This window comes from Babylonia areolata, chromosome 34 (genome assembly GCF_041734735.1).
Source record: "Babylonia areolata isolate BAREFJ2019XMU chromosome 34, ASM4173473v1, whole genome shotgun sequence".
Taxonomy (NCBI): Eukaryota; Metazoa; Mollusca; class Gastropoda; order Neogastropoda; family Buccinidae; genus Babylonia; species Babylonia areolata.
In genome coordinates this window covers 3127927-3151085 of record NC_134909.1, presented here as the reverse complement: position 1 = coordinate 3151085, position 23159 = coordinate 3127927, and the positions used below count along the sequence as shown (strand labels likewise).

Here is a 23159-nt window from a genome sequence, read left to right as displayed (position 1 = left end):
CATTGTTTTAACACGGCCATAGGATCTTGTAACATTGTTTTAACAGGGCCATAGGATCTTGTAACATTGTTTTAACACGGCCATAGGATCTTGTAACATTGTTTTACATGGCCATAAGATCTTGTAACATTGTTTTAACACGGCCATAAGATCTTGTAACATTGTTTTAACAGAACCATAGGGTCTTGTAACATTGTTTTAACACGGCCATAGGATCTTGTAACGTGGTCACACAAGTGTAGCTTTCTTTTCTTAGCTCATGTCAGCAGATCTTCATAAGGTCCAGTCAATTTGATGGTTTGGCGAACTTGTTGATTAAGGTGATGCAGTCAGTGTATCTGATGTATAGTGTCTTGTGATCAGCCAGTCATGATACAACATTATGTACCCAGGCTACAACATGACGTCGTCAGACCTGGATGGGACAGACAACTCTGTACGCACTCTACACCGCATTGTAGAAGCCTTCAAGTTTGCGTACGCCAAACGCACTGGCCTGGCTGACGAACACTTTTTTAATGTCGCAGAGGTATGGAGTTATAGGACAGTCTTTTTCTCTCTCTCTCCTTTCTTGTTAATGTCACAGGTATGGAGTTATAGGACAGTCTTTTTCTCTCTCTCTCCTTTCTTCTTGTTAATGTCACAGGTATGGAGTTATAGGACAGTCTTTTTCTCTCTCTCTCCTTTCTTCTTGTTAATGTCACAGGTATGGAGTTATAGGACAGTCTTTCTCTCTCTCTCCTTTCTTCTTGTTAATGTCACAGGTATGGAGTTATAGGACAGTCTTTCTCTCTCTCTCCTTTCTTCTTGTTAATGTCACAGGTATGGAGTTATAGGACAGTCTTTTTCTCTCTCTCTCCTTTCTTCTTGTTAATGTCACAGGTATGGAGTTATAGGACAGTCTTTCTCTCTCTCTCCTTTCTTCTTGTTAATGTCACAGGTATGGAGTTATAGGACAGTCTTTTTCTCTCTCTCCTTTCTGTTTGTTAATGTCACAGGTATGGAGTTATAGGACAGTCTTTCTCTCTCTCTTTCCTTTCTTCTTGTTAATGTCACAGGTATGGAGTTATAGGACAGTCTTTCTCTCTCTCTCTCTCTCCTTTCTTCTTGTTAATGTCACAGGTATGGAGTTATAGGACAGTCTTTTTCTCTCTCTCCTTTCTTGTTAATGTCACAGGTATGGAGTTATAGGACAGTCTTTCTCTCTCTCTCCTTTCTTGTTAATGTCACAGGTATGGAGTTATAGGACAGTCTTTCTCTCTCTCTCCTTTCTTGTTAATGTCACAGGTATGGAGTTATAGGACAGTCTTTCTCTCTCTCTTTCCTTTCTTCTTGTTAATGTCACAGGTATGGAGTTATAGGACAGTCTTTCTCTCTCTCTCTCTCTCCTTTCTTCTTGTTAATGTCACAGGTATGGAGTTATAGGACAGTCTTTTTCTCTCTCTCCTTTCTTGTTAATGTCACAGGTATGGAGTTATAGGACAGTCTTTCTCTCTCTCTCTCCTTTCTTGTTAATGTCACAGGTGTGGAGTTATAGGACAGTCTTTCTCTCTCTCTCCTTTCTTGTTAATGTCACAGGTATGGAGTTATAGGACAGTCTTTCTCTCTCTCTCCTTTCTTGTTAATGTCACAGGTATGGAGTTATAGGACAGTCTTTCTCTCTCTCTCCTTTCTTCTTGTTAATGTCACAGGTATGGAGTTATAGGACAGTCTTTCTCTCTCTCTCTCCTTTCTTCTTGTTAATGTCACAGGTGTGGAGTTATAGGACAGTCTTTCTCTCTCTCTCCTTTCTTCTTGTTAATGTCACAGGTATGGAGTTATAGGACAGTCTTTCTCTCTCTCTCTCCTTTCTTCTTGTTAATGTCACAGGTATGGAGTTATAGGACAGTCTTTCTCTCTCTCTCCTTTCTTCTTGTTAATGTCACAGGTATGGAGTTATAGGACAGTCTTTTTCTCTCTCTCTCCTTTCTTCTTGTTAATGTCACAGGTATGGAGTTATAGGACAGTCTTTCTCTCTCTCTCTCCTTTCTTGTTAATGTCACAGGTATGGAGTTATAGGACAGTCTTTTTCTCTCTCTCTCCTTTCTTCTTGTTAATGTCACAGGTGTGGAGTTATAGGACAGTCTTTCTCTCTCTCCTTTCTTCTTGTTAATGTCACAGGTATGGAGTTATAGGACAGTCTTTTTCTCTCTCTCTCTCCTTTCTTCTTGTTAATATCACAGGTATGGAGTTATAGGACAGTCTTTCTCTCTCTCTCTCCTTTCTTCTTGTTAATGTCACAGGTATGGAGTTATAGGACAGTCTTTCTCTCTCTCTCTCTCCTTTCTTGTTAATGTCACAGGTATGGAGTTATAGGACAGTCTTTCTCTCTCTCCTTTCTTCTTGTTAATGTCACAGGTATGGAGTTATAGGACAGTCTTTCTCTCTCTCTCCTTTCTTCTTGTTAATGTCACAGGTATGGAGTTATAGGACAGTCTTTCTCTCTCTCTCTCTCCTTTCTTGTTAATGTCACAGGTATGGAGTTATAGGACAGTCTTTCTCTCTCTCCTTTCTTCTTGTTAATGTCACAGGTATGGAGTTATAGGACAGTCTTTCTCTCTCTCCTTTCTTCTTGTTAATGTCACAGGTATGGAGTTATAGGACAGTCTTTCTCTCTCTCTCCTTTCTTCTTGTTAATGTCACAGGTATGGAGTTATAGGACAGTCTTTCTCTCTCTCTCTCTCCTTTCTTCTTGTTAATGTCACAGGTATGGAGTTATAGGACAGTCTTTCTCTCTCTCTCCTTTCTTCTTGTTAATGTCACAGGTATGGAGTTATAGGACAGTCTTTTTCTCTCTCTCTCCTTTCTTCTTGTTAATGTCACAGGTATGGAGTTATAGGACAGTCTTTCTCTCTCTCTCTCTCTCTCTCTCTCTCTCTCTCTCTCTCTCTCTCTCTCCTTTCTTGTTAATGTCACAGGTATGGAGTTATAGGACAGTCTTTCTCTCTCTCTCTCTCTCTCTCTCTCTCTCTCCTTTCTTGTTAATGTCACAGGTATGGAGTTATAGGACAGTCTTTCTCTCTCTCTCTCTCCTTTCTTCTTGTTAATGTCACAGGTATGGAGTTATAGGACAGTCTTTCTCTCTCTCTCTCCTTTCTTCTTGTTAATGTCACAGGTATGGAGTTATAGGACAGTCTTTCTCTCTCTCTCCTTTCTTCTTGTTAATGTCACAGGTATGGAGTTATAGGACAGTCTTTCTCTCTCTCTCCTTTCTTCTTGTTAATGTCACAGGTATGGAGTTATAGGACAGTCTTTCTCTCTCTCTCTCCTTTCTTCTTGTTAATGTCACAGGTATGGAGTTATAGGACAGTCTTTTTCTCTCTCTCTCCTTTCTTGTTAATGTCACAGGTATGGAGTTATAGGACAGTCTTTCTCTCTCTCTCTCCTTTCTTGTTAATGTCACAGGTATGGAGTTATAGGACAGTCTTTCTCTCTCTCTCTCCTTTCTTGTTAATGTCACAGGTATGGAGTTATAGGACAGTCTTTCTCTCTCTCTCTCCTTTCTTGTTAATGTCACAGGTATGGAGTTGTAGGACAGTCTTTCTCTCTCTCTCTCCTTTCTTGTTAATGTCACAGGTATGGAGTTGTAGGACAGTCTTTCTCTCTCTCTCCTTTCTTGTTAATGTCACAGGTATGGAGTTATAGGACAGTCTTTCTCTCTCTCTCTCCTTTCTTGTTAATGTCACAGGTATGGAGTTATAGGACAGTCTTTTTCTCTCTCTCTCCTTTCTTCTTGTTAATGTCACAGGTATGGAGTTATAGGACAGTCTTTCTCTCTCTCTCTCCTTTCTTCTTGTTAATGTCACAGGTATGGAGTTATAGGACAGTCTTTTTCTCTCTCTCTCCTTTCTTCTTGTTAATGTCACAGGTATGGAGTTATAGGACAGTCTTTCTCTCTCTCTCTCCTTTCTTCTTGTTAATGTCACAGGTATGGAGTTATAGGACAGTCTTTCTCTCTCTCTCCTTTCTTCTTGTTAATGTCACAGGTATGGAGTTATAGGACAGTCTTTCTCTCTCTCTCCTTTCATCTTCTGCATACATGGCTGCAGCTCCCACACTTATTTCATTCTGTCCATCTCCCAGGTCAACATGGCTGCAGCTCCCACACTTATTTCATTCTGTCCATCTCCCAGGTCAACATTCATGGCTGCAGCTCCCACACTTATTTCATTCTGTCCATCTCCCAGGTCAACATGGCTGCAGCTCCCACACTTATTTCATTTCATTCTGTCCATCTCCCAGGTCAACATTGATGGCTGCAGCTCCCACACTTATTTCATTCTGTCCATCTCCCACGTCAACATACATGCAGACCTTCCAGTGCCTGAGCCTCATTCACATGCTATAGATCAAATATGCACAGTGAAGATCCTGAAATCCATCTCCGTGTTTTGTGGGTTATGGAAATGTGATATATCAGCCAGCATGCATGCCCCCTGAAAATGGAGTATGGCTGCCTTAAGGGCAGGTTAAAAACATCTTTGCACCTTGAACCTCAGTCTTTGGGAGTGAAGGAGGGAGCTGGTGCTGTAGTTAATTCTGGTTGGTGGTGAAAGACCCTTCCACTATCATTTGTTCAGTTTTTGTTTCTCAAGGAGGCGTCACTGCATTCAGACAAATCCATATTTGCTACACTACATCTGCTAAGCAGATGCATAACTAGCGTCATAATCCAACATGCTTAGTCAGGCCTGGAGTAGTGCATATATATTTATGTTCCTGTCAGAATGGATTTCTTCTGTAGATTTTTGCCAGAGAACAACACTGAAGTGTGCAAAGTGCTTGCTGCACATGGGCCCTTGCTTATCCTCTCATCCAAACGACTCGATGCTTAGTTTTATTTTCCATTCAAACTTGGGAGAAAGGGCAATACTGGGATTTGAACCTTGTCCCTCACAGACACCGCACTGGCAGATAAGCGTGTTAACCATTCTGCCACCTTCCTCCTGTATGACAGCTGGTTGCTAACCTGACGTCACGGCAGTTTGCTGACAACATCCGTTCGAAGATTACGGACAACCAGACTCACAACACGTCGTACTACGGACCAACATACTACGATCGCCTGACGACCAGCACGGCTCACCTGTCCATTGTTGATGCTGAGGGCAGCGCGGTGTCCATCACCAGCACCATCAACGGCAGGTGAGTCAGCTGACCGGCACAATAGCTGAGTGCTTAAAGTGATTATAATGCGATACTTCCGTAGAACCCTCCCCTTTGCTGTTCAGAGCTCTATGCACTTGAGGAGTGTGTGTATCTATGGGCAAAAAAGTGTTTGTTTCCAACTGTGCCTGTGTATGTTGTGTGTATCTGAACATTCGATTGAGTCACATCAGGCAAAGTAAACAGTTCTTTCCCGTTGTGAGAGTTGAAATGGCCCACTTCTGCAGTCTGTGAATGAGTCAGATTTTCTTTCCCCCCCCCTCCCCCCCCCCCCCAAACCCCAATTTGTGAACATTTTTTGTGAAGTTATGTGTTTTTGATGATGAAATTGGAATGGGAGTTTGTTGTGCATTCCTACCTGTAAAGTGCCTTTCTCAAGGAGACAGCAGCATGCTGTAATAGAGTCTCAATCGTGATCACTGGTGAGCACTGAATCAGAGATCCAGCATGAAAGAGATTGTGCCGTGTCTCCTCCATTTCATTACTTTCATCCACGACTGCCCAAGATGAAGTGGCGGCAAACAGAGACCCTAGACATGACACACCATGGGGGACATGAACAGAGACCCTAGACATGACACACTATGGGGTGACATGAACAGAGACTCTAGACATGACACACTATGGGGTGACATGAACAGAGACCCTAGACATGAAACACTATGTGGTGACATGAACAAACAGAGACCGTAGACATGACACACTATTGGGGTGACATGAACAGAGACCCTAGACATCACACAATATGGGGTGACATGAACAAACAGAGACCCCAGACATGACACACTATGGGGTGACATGAACAGACAGATACCCTAGACATGACACACTATGGGGTGACATGAACGGAGACCCTAGACATGACACACTATGGTGTGACATGAACAGACAGAGACCCTAGACATGACACACTATGGGGTGACACGAACAGACAGAGACCCTAGACATGACACACTATGGGGTGACACGAACGGAGACCCTAGACATGACACACTATGGGGTGACATGAACAGACAGAGACCCTAGACATGACACACTATGGGGTGACATGAACAGAGACCTAGACATGACACAATATGGGGTGACATGAACAAACAGAGACCCTAGACATGACACAATATGGGGTGACATGAACAAACAGAGACCCCAGACATGACACACTATGGGGTGACATGAACAGACAGATACTCTAGACATGACACACTATTGGGGTGACACGGACAGAGACCCTAGACATGACACACTATGGGGTGACATGAACAGACAGAGACCCTAGACATGACACACTATGGGGTGACATGAACAGACAGAGACCCTAGACATGACACACTATGGGGTGACATGAACAGAGACCTAGACATGACACAATATGGGGTGACATGAACAAACAGAGACCCTAGACATGACACAATATGGGGTGACATGAACAAACAGAGACCCCAGACATGACACACTATGGGGTGACATGAACAGACAGATACTCTAGACATGACACACTATTGGGGTGACACGGACAGAGACCCTAGACATGACACACTATGGGGTGACATGAACAGACAGAGACCCTAGACATGACACACTATGGGGTGACATGAACAGACAGAGACCCTAGACATGACACACCATGGGGTGACATGAACAGACAGAGACCCTAGACATGACACACTATGGGGTGACATGAACAGACAGAGACCCTAGACATGACACACTATTGGGGTGACATGGACAGAGACACTAGACATGACACACTATGGGGGGACGTGAACAGAGACCCTAGACATGACACACTATGGGGTGACATGAAGAGAGACCCTAGACATGACACACTATGGGGTGACATGAACAGAGACCTAGACATGACACACTATGGGGTGACATGAACAGAGACCCTAGACATGACACACTATGGGGTGACATGAACAGAGACCCTAGACATGACACACTATGGGGTGACATGAACAGAGACTCTAGACATGACACACTATGGGGTGACATGAACAGAGACCCTAGACATGAAACACTATGTGGTGACATGAACAAACAGAGACCCTAGACATGACACACTATGGGGTGACATGGACAAACAGAGACCCTAGACATGACACACTATGGGGTGACATGAACAGAGACCCTAGACATGACACACTATGGGGTGACATGAACAGACAGAGACCCTAGACATGACACACTTTGGGGTGACATGAACAGACAGAGACCCTAGACATGACACACTATGGGGTGACATGAACAGACAGAGACCCTAGACATGACACACTATGGGGTGACATGAACAGAGACCCTAGACATGACACACTATGGGGTGACATGGACAAACAGAGACCCTAGACATGACACACTATGGGGTGACATGAACAGAGACCCTAGACATGACACACTATGGGGTGACATGAACAGACAGAGACCCTAGACATGACACACTTTGGGGTGACATGAACAGACAGAGACCCTAGACATGACACACTATGGGGTGACATGAACAGACAGAGACCCTAGACATGACACACTATGGGGTGACATGAACAGACAGAGACCCTAGACATGACACACTATGGGGTGACACGAACAGGCAGAGACCCTAGACATGACACACTATGGGGTGACATGAACAGACAGAGACCCTAGACATGACACACTATGGGGTGACATGAACAGACAGAGACCCTAGACATGACACACTATGGGGTGACACAAACAGATACCCTAGACATGACACACTATGGGGTGACATGAACAGAGACCCTAGACATGACACACTATGGGGCGACATGAACGGAGACCCTAGACATGACACACTATTGGGGTGACATGAACAGAGACCCTAGACATGACACAATATGGGGTGACATGAACAGAGACCCTAGACATGACACACTATGGGGTGACATGAACAGAGACCCTAGACATGAAACACTATGTGGTGACATGAACAAACAGAGACCCTAGACATGACACACTATGGGGTGACACGAACAGACAGAGACCCTAGACATGACACACTATGGGGTGACATGGACAAACAGAGACCCTAGACATGACACACTATGGGGTGACATGGACAAACAGAGACCCTAGACATGACACACTATGGGGTGACATGGACAAACAGAGACCCTAGACATGACACACTATGGGGTGACATGAACAGAGACCCTAGACATGACACACTATGGGGTGACATGAACAGACAGAGACCCTAGACATGACACACTATGGGGTGACATGAACAGACAGAGACCCTAGACATGACACACTATGGGGTGACATGAACAGACAGAGACCCTAGACATGACACACTATGGGGTGACATGGACAAACAGAGACCCTAGACATGACACACTATGGGGTGACATGGACAAACAGAGACCCTAGACATGACACACTATGGGGTGACATGAACAGACAGAGACCCTAGACATGACACACTATGGGGTGACATGAACAATTGACTGAGGACCAGTGAGAATGGTAAAGAGCATTCCTATCTCTTGAAAGGTCAAGATGTGTTTGCACGTGCATGTGTGTGTCTACATCTTGTGTGGAGTGGGTTGAAGTTGGAACGGAATGATTTCTGTGTGCGGGTTATGGTGTATTAGTGCGTTTTTAGTATGCATGCATCATTGTATTTTTCGTTGTAAACGCCCAGGGCTTTTGCATCATTAGATTGGGTGTACCATATGTCTTTTCATTGACTCTCTTGTGTAAACAAAGTGAGTCTATGTTTTAACCCGGTGTTCGGTTAGTCTGTATGTGTGTGTGTGTGTGTGTGTGTGTGTGTGTGTGTGTGTGTGTGTGTCCCCGTGGTAAACTTTAACATTGACATTTTCTCTGCAAATACTTTGTCAGTTGACACCAAATTAGGCATAAAAATAGGAAAAATTCAGTTCTTTCCAGTCATCTTGTTTAAAACAATATTGCACCTCTGGGATGGGCACAAAAAAATAAAAAATGAAGCCTAATTATATGCAAACTGCATTTACTGTTATATTTATAGTTTTTGTATTCTCTAAACTTGGCACTTTGATCTGATATTCTGACCCAACAACAAGAGCAGTCATTATTATCATTTTCTGTTCAAACAGGAACTTCTTTTGCTAAGCATGGAAGTTTTATTTATTTTGCAAACGTTTTGGTGCAGATAGTAAAAAAGGGAAATTACTCTGTAATTAATGCTAGGGGAGTTAAATTGCTTTAAACTGATCTTTCTCATCGTAAACATTACATTTTGAAATTATACTCAATACATAAAAAGCTTGGATTTTTTTTAAAAGTGTATCACAAGTGAGTCTTGAAGGCCTTGCCTCTCTTGTTATTATTATTGTTATTAGAGTGCTCTAACTGCCTCAGGCGTCCAATGGTTCATCAAAATAGATATCCATGAAGAAAGAGGAAATATATAATCCTTCTCCCCCTCCAGGTTTGGCTCTAAACGTCGGGGACGACGAACAGGCATCGTCTTCAACAACGAGATGGACGATTTCTCGTCGCCCAACATCACCAACATCTTTGGCTTGCGTCCATCACCCGCCAACTTCATCGTGCCAGGAAAGCGCCCTCTGTCGTCCATGTGCCCCACCGTCATCGTCCACCCTGACGGAGATGTGCGACTGGTGGTGGGGGCCGCGGGGGGCTCTAGAATCACCACGGCAACGGCTTTTGTGAGTACTGTTTGTGAGGGGTGTGCGTGTGTGTCATGTGGAACAGAACAGAACAGAATGTCTGTATTACCAAAAGTACCGGGGTCAAATATTGGGGGGGATAGTACATAACAGGTTCAAAGATAAATTGGAAATCATATATACAAAGACAGATACAGTAGGGTTTTTGACTCGTATCCATATCTATATAAGTGCAAGTACATGTGCATGCTTGCACACACATGCATGCCCCCCCTCCCACTATTGGTGAAGCGATTGGTCCTAATAGTGACGGGAGGTGATAGTAGTGGTAATGCAGTCACTGAATGTCATGTACATGGCAGTGGTGGAAGAGAGAAAAGGGCATGACTACCAAGTTTGTCTTCATGCATCACACATGGACGGTCCCCTTGCTAAATCTTTGTTTGCAAAGCCATGACATGAAATGTTTATACGACAGTTTCATTGTTTTTTTTTTCCTTTGTTTATAAAGAAAACACCACCATTTATTTCACGAAATTTCAAATAAATAGTTGCAAAAGTGATGGAGTTAAAAAATTGAATGAAAATGTGGATCATTTTTCATCCATGAGGTAGGGCGAGGGTTAATTCTTCCTGTGGGGATGCCAAGGCTCTTATCAGTAAGTACGGGTGCAATAGCCGGGTGGTTAAAGCATTTGACTTTCAATCTGAGGGTCCCGGGTTTGAATCTTGGTAACGGCGCCTGGTGGGTACAGGGTGGAGAATTTTCCAATCTCACATGTCAGCATGTGCAGACCTGTTAGTGCCAGAATGCCCTTTGTGTGGATACGCATGCAGAACATCAAATATCAAAGATCCTGTAATCCATGTTGGCGTTCAGTGGGTTATGGAAACAAGAACATACCCAGCATGCACACCCCCGAAAACAGAGTATGGCTGCCTACATAGCAGGGTAGATAAACAGAAAGGTCATACGCATAAAATGTTGCATGTCTGTATATGTGTGCGTGCCTGAAATCTGATTGAATGACACAGGAAACGAATGATGAGCGCCCAATGGCAGCCGTCAGTCGGCTCTACTCAGGTGGGCAGCCCGTTGTGCAAATGACTCTGTGTTTGTAAAGCGCTTAGAGTTTGGTCTCCAACCGAGGATAGGCGCTGTGTGACTCTGAGTGATGGCCTAGAGGTAACGCGTCCGCCTAGGAAGCGAGAGAATCTGAGTGTGCTGGTTTGAATCACCGCTCAGCTGCCGATATTTACTCCCCCTCCACTAGACCTTGAGTGGTGGTCTGGACGCTAGTCATTGGGATGAGACGATAAACCGAGGTCCCGTGTGCAGCATGCACTTAGCGCACGTAAAAGAACCCACAGCAACAAAAGGGTTGTTCCTGGCAAAATTCTGTAGAAAAATCCACTTCGATAGGAAAAACAAATAAAACAGCACGCAGGAAAAAATACAAAAAAAAAAGGGTAGCGCTGTAGTCTAGTGATGCGCTCTCCCTGGGGAGAGAAAATCTCAGAGAAATCTGTTGTGATAAAAAGAAATACAAATACAAAACACAAATGCATACTGCTGTGTGGTGTGACGGTGAGTTGTGTCCCTTTGCACCAGGTGGCGTCCCATGAGCTGTGGTTGGGGCAGGACATAGATCAGGCCATCACAGACCTACGTCTGCATCACCAGCTGCTGCCCACCACGTTGGAGTATGAGCAGGGATTTGAGCAGGTGGAGGGGGTTTTGGGTTTTTTGGGGTTTTTTTTTAGGGGGGTCGGAGGGGTGGGGGTGGGTCTGGGGGGTTGGATGGGGGTGTTTTGTTGGTTTTGTGGTGTGTGTGAGCTTTTGATCAGGTGGGGGGGAGGTTTTTTTTGGGGGGTGGGTGGGTATTTTGTTGGTTTTATGGTGTGTATCTGTATGATTTGTATTGTGTCTGGGTATGGATGTGTGTGTGTGTGGGGGGGGGGGGGGGGGGGAGGTAGGGGTGGCTGAGTGTGTGTATGTGTGTGTGTGTGTGTGTGTGCATGTGTATGTGTGTGTTTATGTATGCATGTGTGTGTTGTGTGTGTGTGTGTGTGTCTGTGTGTGTGTTGTGTGTGTGTTGTGTGTGTGTGTGTTTTGTGTGTGTGTGTGTTGTGTGTGTGTGTGTGTTGTGTGTTGTGTGTGTGTGTTTGTGTGTGTGCGTATGTGCGTGAGCAGGGTTTTGGTCAGGTGGAGAGTGTGTGTGAGTGGTGTGTGTATGTGTATGTAGGTCAGTATGTGTGTGTGTGTTTTGTTTGTGTGTGTTTTGTGTGTTGTGTGTGTTGTGTGTGCGTGTGGTGTGTGTGTGTGTGTGTGTGTGTTTGTGTGCGTGTGTTTTGTGTGTGTTGTGTGTGTGTGTGTGTGTGTGTTGTGTGTGTTGTGTGTGTGTGTGTGTGTGTGTGTGTGTTTGTGTGTGTGTGTGTGTGTGCGTGAGCAGGGTTTTGGTCAGGTGGAGAGTGTGTGTGAGTGGTGTGTGTATGTGTATGTAGGTCAGTATGTGTGTGTGTGTTTGTATGGGTAGGTGTGTGTGTGTGTTTGTATGGGTAAGTGTGTGTGTGTGTGTGTGTTTGTATGGGTAGGTGTGTGGGTGTGTGTGTGGACAAAAGGAGGTTATAGAGAAAGGATGAATTAGAACAGTGTGATGGAAAGTCTGTAGATTTTGGAATACAACATCAGTGACCAAAAAAACAAACAATCAATCAAACACAAAATATATGTAAATCACAAAACAGAAACACTCCAGTCTGGCTATGAAACAGGGACAGGGATTCAACAATTCTGAATAAAAGTAACCAGTCCTTATTTCTTTCCAGCTTCGTTCTGAAAAATTGCTTGTGTTTAGGAAAAAGGTGGTCATCCTATGACACTGAAATAAAATATATAGTTTTGTGTTATCTTTTTTCCCCCACAGATTGGATCAACATTTTTGCTAAACTTTGACTTGAAAGCATTTAGTATTATGCAAAATATGATAGACATTACCGTTCTATATGTGTACATAGACACAAACACAGTCTTTTTATAGTACAGTGGAAAAGGAGACATTTGTGTGTGTGTGTAATTCAAGTTGTAAACCAACTGGTGATTTCTTTAGGGCTTTAAATCTTATCACCATCATGTATCTGGGGCACATTTGTGCACATGCGCACGCTATGTGTTTTTGTACCAACGTGCAATACAGCTGTTGCAAGGCACTTTGTGGTGTCTGAAAGAGCAGTATAAACACAGACAGACAGGGCTGTATGAAGATGTCTGAAAGAGCAGTATAAACACAGACAGACAGGGCTGTATGAAGATGTCTGAAAGAGCAGTATAAACACAGACAGGGCTGTATGAAGATGTCTGAAAGAGCAGTATAAACACAGACAGACAGGCTGTATGAAGATGTCTGAAAGAGCAGTATAAACACAGACAGGGCTGTATGAAGATGTCTGAAAGAGCAGTATAAACACAGACAGGGTTGTATGAAGATGTCTGAAAGAGCAGTATAAACACAGACAGGGCTGTATGAAGATGTCTGAAAGAGCAGTATAAACACAGACAGACAGGGTTGTATGAAGATGTCTGAAAGAGCAGTATAAACACAGACAGACAGGGCTGTATGAAGATGTCTGAAAGAGCAGTATAAACAGACAGACAGGGCTGTATGAAGATGTCTGAAAGAGCAGTATAAACACAGACAGACAGGGTTGTATGAAGATGTCTGAAAGAGCAGTATAAACACAGACAGGGCTGTATGAAGGTGTCTGAAAGAGCAGTATAAACACAGACAGGGCTGTATGAAGATGTCTGAAAGAGCAGTATAAACACAGACAGACAGGGCTGTATGAAGATGTCTGAAAGAGCAGTATAAACACAGACAGACAGGGCTGTATGAAGATGTCTGAAAGAGCAGTATAAACACAGACAGACAGGGCTGTATGAAGATGTCTGAAAGAGCAGTATAAACACAGACAGACAGGGCTGTATGAAGATGTCTGAAAGAGCAGTATAAACACAGACAGGGCTGTATGAAGATGTCTGAAAGAGCAGTATAAACACAGACAGACAGGGCTGTATGAAGATGTCTGAAAGAGCAGTATAAACACAGACAGGGCTGTATGAAGGTGTCTGAAAGAGCAGTATAAACACAGACAGACAGGGCTGTATGAAGATGTCTGAAAGAGCAGTATAAACACAGACAGGGCTGTATGAAGATGTCTGAAAGAGCAGTATAAACACAGACAGGGCTGTATGAAGATGTCTGAAAGAGCAGTATAAACACAGACAGGGCTGTATGAAGATGTCTGAAAGAGCAGTATAAACACAGACAGACAGGGCTGTATGAAGATGTCTGAAAGAGCAGTATAAACACAGACAGGGTTGTATGAAGATGTCTGAAAGAGCAGTATAAACACAGACAGACAGGGCTGTATGAAGATGTCTGAAAGAGCAGTATAAACACAGGCAGACAGGGCTGTATGAAGATGTCTGAAAGAGCAGTATAAACAAAGACAGGGCTGTATGAAGATGTCTGATAGAGCAGTATAAACACAGACAGACAGGGCTGTATGAAGGTGTCTGAAAGAGCAGTATAAACACAGACAGGGCTGTATGAAGGTGTCTGAAAGAGCAGTATAAACACAGAAAGACAGGGTTGTATGAAGGTGTCTGAAAGAGCAGTATAAACACAGACAGGGCTGTATGAAGATGTCTGAAAGAGCAGTATAAACACAGACAGACAGGGTTGTATGAAGATGTCTGAAAGAGCAGTATAAACACAGACAGACAGGGCTGTATGAAGATGTCTGAAAGAGCAGTATAAACACAGACAGACAGGGCTGTATGAAGATGTCTGAAAGAGCAGTATAAACACAGACAGGGCTGTATGAAGATGTCTGAAAGAGCAGTATAAACACAGACAGACAGGGCTGTATGAAGGTGTCTGAAAGAGCAGTATAAACACAGACAGGGCTGTATGAAGGTGTCTGAAAGAGCAGTATAAACACAGACAGACAAGGTTGTATGAAGATGTCTGAAAGAGCAGTATAAACACAGACAGGGCTGTATGAAGGTGTCTGAAAGAGCAGTATAAACACAGACAGGGCTGTATGAAGATGTCTGAAAGAGCAGTATAAACACAGACAGACAGGGCTGTATGAAGATGTCTGAAAGAGCAGTATAAACACAGACAGGGCTGTATGAAGATGTCTGAAAGAGCAGTATAAACACAGACAGACAGGGCTGTATGAAGATGTCTGAAAGAGCAGTATAAACACAGACAGGGCTGTATGAAGATGTCTGAAAGAGCAGTATAAACACAGACAGACAGGGCTGTATGAAGATGTCTGAAAGAGCAGTATAAACACAGACAGACAGGGCTGTATGAAGATGTCTGAAAAAGCAGTATAAACACAGACAGGGCTGTATGAAGATGTCTGAAAGAGCAGTATAAACACAGACAGGGCTGTATGAAGATGTCTGAAAGAGCAGTATAAACACAGACAGACAGGGCTGTATGAAGATGTCTGATAGAGCAGTATAAACACAGACAGGGCTGTATGAAGATGTCTGAAAGAGCAGTATAAACACAGACAGACAGGGCTGTATGAAGATGTCTGATAGAGCAGTATAAACACAGACAGACAGAGTTGTATGAAGATGTCTGAAAGAGCAGTATAAACATAGACAGACAGGGCTGTATGAAGATGTCTGAAAGAGCAGTATAAACACAGACAGGGCTGTATGAAGATGTCTGAAAGAGCAGTATAAACACAGACAGACAGGGCTGTATGAAGATGTCTGAAAGAGCAGTATAAACACAGACAGACAGGGCTGTATGAAGGTGTCTGAAAGAGCAGTATAAACACAGACAGACAGGGCTGTATGAAGATGTCTGAAAGAGCAGTATAAACAGACAGACAGGGCTGTATGAAGGTGTCTGAAAGAGCAGTATAAACAGACAGACAGGGCTGTATGAAGATGTCTGAAAGAGCAGTATAAACACAGACAGGGCTGTATGAAGGTGTCTGAAAGAGCAGTATAAACACAGACAGACAGGGCTGTATGAAGATGTCTGAAAGAGCAGTATAAACACAGACAGGGCTGTATGAAGATGTCTGAAAGAGCAGTATAAACACAGACAGACAGGGCTGTATGAAGATGTCTGAAAGAGCAGTATAAACACAGACAGGGCTGTATGAAGATGTCTGAAAGAGCAGTATAAACACAGACAGGGTTGTATGAAGATGTCTGAAAGAGCAGTATAAACACAGACAGGGTTGTATGAAGATGTCTGAAAGAGCAGTATAAACACAGACAGGGCTGTATGAAGGTGTCTGAAAGAGCAGTATAAACAGACAGACAGGGCTGTATGAAGATGTCTGAAAGAGCAGTATAAACAGACAGACAGGGCTGTATGAAGATGTCTGAAAGAGCAGTATAAACACAGACAGGGCTGTATGAAGGTGTCTGAAAGAGCAGTATAAACACAGACAGACAGGGCTGTATGAAGATGTCTGAAAGAGCAGTATAAACACAGACAGGGCTGTATGAAGATGTCTGAAAGAGCAGTATAAACACAGACAGACAGGGCTGTATGAAGATGGCTGCTGGAAAAAGAGGGGACATAAACAGAAGGGAGGTAATATACTAAGGGAGGATACTGGCTGCAAAGCTTTCAATTTCTCCGCTTGGGAAGACCTGTGGTTTGCACAGGACAGGAATCACACCTCTGCCGGAGTCTGCACAATTGGGCCATGGTAATTAAGTTAGAATTTTGTTTAAAATATTCCCTGTAAATACCCTGTTGTAATTCCTGTGACAATAATCATCATCATTTGAAAAAAACAAAAAAAAAAAAAACAACAACCTCTGCTTTGTTTTCCCACCAGGCCATACTGGAAGGACTGTCTAAACTGGGTCACGAGCTGAAATCTGTGTCACTGGGTCACTCCATCGTCCAGGCTATCTCTCGGCACGGCAACCTCCTCTACGCTGCCAGTGACTTCAGGAAAGGGGGACAACCCAGTGGATATTGATGCTCTGGTTTCGGACATGTACACACACACACACACACACACACACACACACACATGTACCATTTTGTTTTCTGACACAGACACACACAAGTTCCATTTTATTTTAGGACATGTACACAGACACAGACACATACACATTCCATTTTGTTTTACGACCAACAACACACACACACACACGTGGACACTACTATCACATTCCAGCATGCTTGCTTGAGTGGGCACACATGCGTGTACATGTACACACATACCAATGTTTTGTCTTAACTCTCATTGTTCATCACATTGTGTAATTCTTGGCTTGTAAAGTGGGTCAGAGAAAACCTCCATTGTTCTGATGTGCTAGTGTTGATGGTATCCCATCTCTGGGGCACAAACATTTTCTGTTTTATTAACCCTTTCGCTGCCAGGAAAATAAGATTTAAGTGAAATCTATTTGCCAGGGTTTTTTCACAAAAAACGGGTATAAATTTTCAAAAAATTCTGTGCTCTTTGTTATTGGAGAAAGACCCATAAAAGTATATATTTTCTGAAAGGTAAATGAATAAAGAATACAAAACACATGCTGTTTTCCCATTTTATATACTTTTAGTGACATGCTGTTGTTTTGAAATCAGTGTTTTGTTTTTTGTCACATTTTCAACTTGTTCATTACAAACATTAGTCAGGTAATTTGCACAAAAACATAATATTTTCTGGACAAATGGATATCTGCAAACCCAAAATCATACTAGAACAACCACAATATATATATATTTTTTAAGAGATAGATACACAATACATTGTGACTTCTCCAAGTGATAAGATGGATGTGAGGCCACGCCCCCTCAGTCTCCACCCCCCTCCTCCTCACCCCTCTCACACGGTCACTTGATTCAGTTCTCATCAGACCGCGTTGGCTGCGTGCCAAGACTATCGCTCTGCTGCTAATTCGGTCATCTGTCGTCTGCTAAGATCTGTACAGCCGGCATCACTCACTGACAGTCGCATCGTGGCCACTCTCTTCATTATTCATTTATTTTCTATCAGATCGTCCTATAAATGTTCATCTCTATCTTCTCCTTCGAATTTACGCTTCAATTCTTTCTGAGCATCAGCTAAAGAAAGAAATCATGGTTGATTTAGTTCGTCACGATCGCATGTCTTGAGCACGGCGTCAGTCCGACATTTTGTTGAGCGAGCGAGGAGAGAAATCAGGCAAACACTTGGACAGTGACCCAACCAAAACGTTCAAATAAAGGACTGCTTCATGACGTAGATGGGGTTTCTAGCTATGAATAGAATCTAGAGAGATTCCCCAGGCTAAAGCTACCACTATTTTTGCCAAGGAAGTGAATGCAAACCAGGGAAAAGTCAGAATATTTCGATGACGAGTTATCTCGTCATGCAGGCAGCGAAGCATACATGCTTGCCATGACGAGTTATCTCGTCATGCAGGCAGCCTAGGGGTTAACAAACGTGAACATTTTCTGTAACATGTTTTTTTGATTTCAGTTTTACCCTTGTGGTTTATTTTTATCAGGGGATCATGAGAGAAAGGATTTTTTTGTTAGTTGTTTGTTTCTCTAAAGAGGGCGCTAGTCAGGGATGCACAGGGGAGGTAACCTACTTCAGGAGGTTATCAGCCGTAGCTACTTTCGTTTTCTCTGCATAGGCAGATAGTAGTTTGCACAGGACAGGAATCAGACCCCTGCCGGAGTCTGCACTAGTGGGTCATGGTAAGTATGTTACTTGAACATAATTTTAGGAAGAAAATTTCCTTTTGTTTAGTTGCTATAAATATCTATTTGTATGATTGTTTTGTTACTCATGTTACTATCAAGATTTTTTGTTTCTTTTACCTGCTCAACTTTTAATCAATTGTACTTTTGTAATGCTGTCATTTGTTCATATGTGTACGGTGTTTATTGTGATCGTTTTACTGAATGTATACATTTTTAACAGGGAAAGTTACTCTCGAATTGCAGATCTTTTTATTCATTATTATCATTATTATTATTGCTATGTTTTGAGCATATTTCAATTTGTTTTTACTATCTTGAATAGTCTTTTAATCAAAGAAAAAAATCTGTGTGTTTGAACAATCCAAGATAGTTAAATGAAAATATTTTTGGACTTGAAGAACAGGGTTTGTGTTTTGTGGAAAGCACACATACTATTCATGTTTTTTGGTCAATGGCGTTGTGATGAACCATCGTTGATTTCTCTCTTTTGTTTGTGCTCCAGAATGTGGAACACTTTGTTTTCTATATTCTAATGGCTGTGAAGGATGATGGGGATGAAAACACTGCCATGGCAGTCCATTTATGTGTGGGACCACTTGTCAAGGCTTCACTCTGAAGTATATCTGGTGTCAACCAGCCTGAGAGATACACACACCTGCAGTGTTGGCCAGGAAACTTTTGCAGTGCTGCAGAAGACTCGCCAGTGAAGAGGATGACACTCAACTGTGTGGTCCCGGAGTTCCCATGTGAGCCCATAGCACACTCAGCTCTGGGCAGGAGCAAGAGGAACAACATCACACCTCTGTTTGGGATCTGGCCCATGTCTGTTTGTTAGACACACAGTTTGAAAACAAATTGCTGTTTGCAAGACATGTTGATTTATCTACTATTTAACATCGATGAAAGTAGAAAATGTGGAAAAAACAATTCCCATATAGAATTTGAGGCATTCACAAAATCAAGTTGACTTGATAAAAGATTGATTTTAGAATAATTTTTTAAAGACAAAAAGTGGTCCTTTAGACGTCAGTGCACACTGAATGTTAATAGTGTGTGTGTATTTCTCATTTTGGCAGCCAGGGTGTTCTGTGTACCTTCAGCACTGGAAGAGCCTGGGTGTGAAGGGGTTCAACTCTTTCACCACCATAGGTGACTTTTGTTGACTACACAATGCATCGTCATTGGCAACTTTTGTCAACATCGTGGGGCTATGTTAAGACCATTTTTCACATTGTAACACAGTTTGACAGCTGTACCAGTTTCCCACCAATAGAACAATGACTAACCTTGGCACCCTGACTGAGTTTGAATGAAACAAGTCCACTGTGTTGTTTTGACATCAACGCCTGTGACAGAGCATCGTCTCTACAATATTTGGCACTGGGGAGTGTTGTTCACACAGAACATGAACCAACGCCTGTGACAGAGCATTGTCTCTACAATATTTGGCACTGGGGAGTGTTGTTCACACAGAACATGAACCAACGCCTGTGACAGAGCATTGTCTCTACAATATTTGGCACTGGGGAGTGTTGTTCACACAGAACATGAACCAACGCCTGTGACAGAGCATTGTCTCTACAATATTTGGCACTGGGGAGTGTTGTTCACACAGAACATGAACCAACGCCTGTGACAGAGCATTGTCTCTACAATATTTGGCACTGGGGAGTGTTGTTCACACAGAACATGAACCAACGCCTGTGACAGAGCATTGTCTCTACAATATTTGGCACTGGGGAGTGTTGTTCACACAGAACATGAACCAACGCCTGTGACAGAGCATCGTCTCTACAATATTTGGCACTGGGGAGTGTTGTTCACACAGAACATGAACCAACGCCTGTGACAGAGCATCGTCTCTACAATATTTGGCACTGGGGAGTGTTGTTCACACAGAAACTTGGCAGTGAAAGAGTTAATGCATCTTTTGTTGTCTTTCACACAGGGTTCGTACAGATTCGTGAAGTCTGGAAATGTCTGGAAAAGTCAGGATTTCAATAAAAATCCTTGACCAGTACCATTCCACAAAAAACAATCAATTTGAAAAAACAACAACAACAACAAAACCCCGATGAAAATAGAACAGTGATATCCACCAGTCTCTTTTCAGCGGTGGAGCAGATTCCCAATTTTTAAAAAACTTTGTGTTTGGCATGGAAAATTTTCAGTCTGGTCTGGGAAAGTGTGGAATTTTGTGTGGTCATATCTTACAGGCTCACACATTATTTTGATCTGGTTGGAGTCACTAGCTTTTGGATGGTGCCCATTGGGTTAAGGTGTTGGAGGCTGTGGTCTTGTTCTGTACAAGGTGGGGTGGACCCCCCCTGGGAATGCCGAGGGTCTTTCACTTTTCTTCTTCGTTCTTGGGCTGCGACTCCCACGTTTACTCATATGTACACAAGTGGTTTTTTATGTGTATGACCATTTTTACCCCGCCATGTAGGCAGCCGTACTCCATTTTGGGGGATGTGCATGCTGGGTATGTTCTTGTTGTCATAGCCCACCAAACACTGACATGGATTACAGGATCTTTAACGTGTATATTTGATCTTCTGTGTGTGTATACACATAAAGGGGGTTCAGGCACAAGCAGGTCAGCACATATGTTGACCTGGGTGATCGGAAAAATATCCCACCTTTCCCCACCAGGCGCCGTTACCAAGATTTGAACCCAGGACCCTCAAATTGAAAGTCCAGTGCTTTAATGACTCAGCTATTGCGCCAGATGTCATACCCACCTTCCCCCTGTCGGAATGCCGGGGGTCTTTCAGCATAAATAGCATCCCCCCCCTCCCCGATTCTGGGGGTCTTTCAGTATAAATAGCATCCCCTCCTCCCCCACCCACCCTCCCCCCACTTGAATTACGGTTCTTTCCCTTATCAAAGTAAACCAGAACCGTATTGCTAAACATCCAATTTTTTTCTCCTCAGAATTAATTGTTACAGTGTTTGTCTGCCGGTCTGAACATAAATCAAACCCAGAAGGAAATGCCATTATTACTTCCCTTTGTTGCAAGGTCAAGGTCACTGAAAATGCTCAGCAGTTGTACGAGTTGTTGTTTTTAGTAACTGAGTGAATATTCAGGATGTGATTCAGTCTCATAATTATGTACATACTTTTTTTTAACCAAAATGAACAGTCTGCGTGTATACCCAGTATTTTTTTGTTTTGTACTTTGTGTTTTTGCTTTGTTACCTTAAAAAAAAGATTAAAACCTGTGATGCGTTGACCACAGTGGAGTTATCCATATCAGGTGTTTGCCACGTGGCAAGTTCCGTTCAGATCTCATGTATGCAGGTATTAAGAAACAAAAACAACATTGTACATTTATGTTGTCATACTTATTCATGCAGAAATTATATGGAGTGGTGGCCTTGTGGTAATGCGTCTGCCTTGGAAGCGAGAGAATCTGAGCACACTGGATCAAATCCCGCACTTGCGAGTACTTTCTCCCCCTCCACTGGACCTTGAGACACTGGACACTAGTCATTCGGATAAGTCAGTAAACTAAAGTGCTGTGTGTGACATGCACTTAGCACACTTCAAAGACAACACTATCATACTTAGCCTACTTCAAAGACAACACTATCTTACTTAGCCTACTTCAAAGACAACACTGTCTTACTACGCATACTTCAAAGACAACACTATCTTACTTAGCATACTTCAAAGACAACGCTGTCTTACTTAGCGTACTTCAAAGACAACATTATCTTACTCAGCATACTTTGAAGACAACACTATCTTACTTAGCATACTTCGAAGAAAACACTATCTTACTTGGCATACTTCAAAGACAACACTATCTTACTAAGCATACTTCAAAGACAACACTACCTCACTTAGCACACTTCGAAGAAAACACTACCACTTTGAAGACAACACTACCTCACTTACCATACTTCAAAGACAACACTACCTCAGCATACTTCAAAGACAACACTACCTCAGCATACTTCAAAGACAACACTACCTCACTTAGCATACTTCAAAGACAACACTATCTTACTCAGCATACTTCAAAGACAACACTACCTCACTAAGCCTACTTCAAAGACAACACTATCTGACTTAGCATACTTCAAAGACAACACTATCTTACATAGCATACTTCAAAGACAATGTGACCTCACTTAGCATACTTCAAAGACAACGCCACATCACTTAGCATACTTCTAATACAACACTACCTCACTTAGCATACTTCAAAGACAACGCTACCTCACTTAGCATACTTCAAGGACAACACTACCACACTTAGCATACTTCAAAGACAACACTGTCTTACTAAGCATACTTCAAAGACAACACTGTCTTACTACGCATACTTCAAAGACAACACTGTCTTACTTAGCATACTTCAAAGACAACACTACCTTACTTAGCATACTTTAAAGACAACACTATCTTACTTAGCATAGTTCAAAGACAACACTACCTTACTTAGCATACTTCAAAGACAACACTATCTTACTTAGCATACTTCAAAGACAACACTACCTCACTTAGCATACTTCAAAGACAACACTACCTTACTTAGCATACTTCAAAGACAAC

The 23159-nt window shown here is 42.7% G+C and overlaps 1 protein-coding gene across 1 annotated transcript in view; it reads left to right on the top strand.

The window, feature by feature from the left end:
- Window positions 1–21979, top strand: part of LOC143277664 (glutathione hydrolase 1 proenzyme-like) — a 74145-nt gene extending 52166 nt beyond the window's left edge. Inside the window, exons 8-12 of the mRNA XM_076582572.1 lie at window positions 393–529; window positions 4997–5184; window positions 9641–9881; window positions 11455–11568; window positions 16731–21979. Coding sequence (XP_076438687.1) covers window positions 393–529; window positions 4997–5184; window positions 9641–9881; window positions 11455–11568; window positions 16731–16877 — 827 coding nt within the window. The 3' untranslated portion in view covers window positions 16878–21979. The remainder of the gene's footprint in view (window positions 1–392; window positions 530–4996; window positions 5185–9640; window positions 9882–11454; window positions 11569–16730) is intronic.
- Window positions 21980–23159: the final 1180 nt, after the last annotated feature.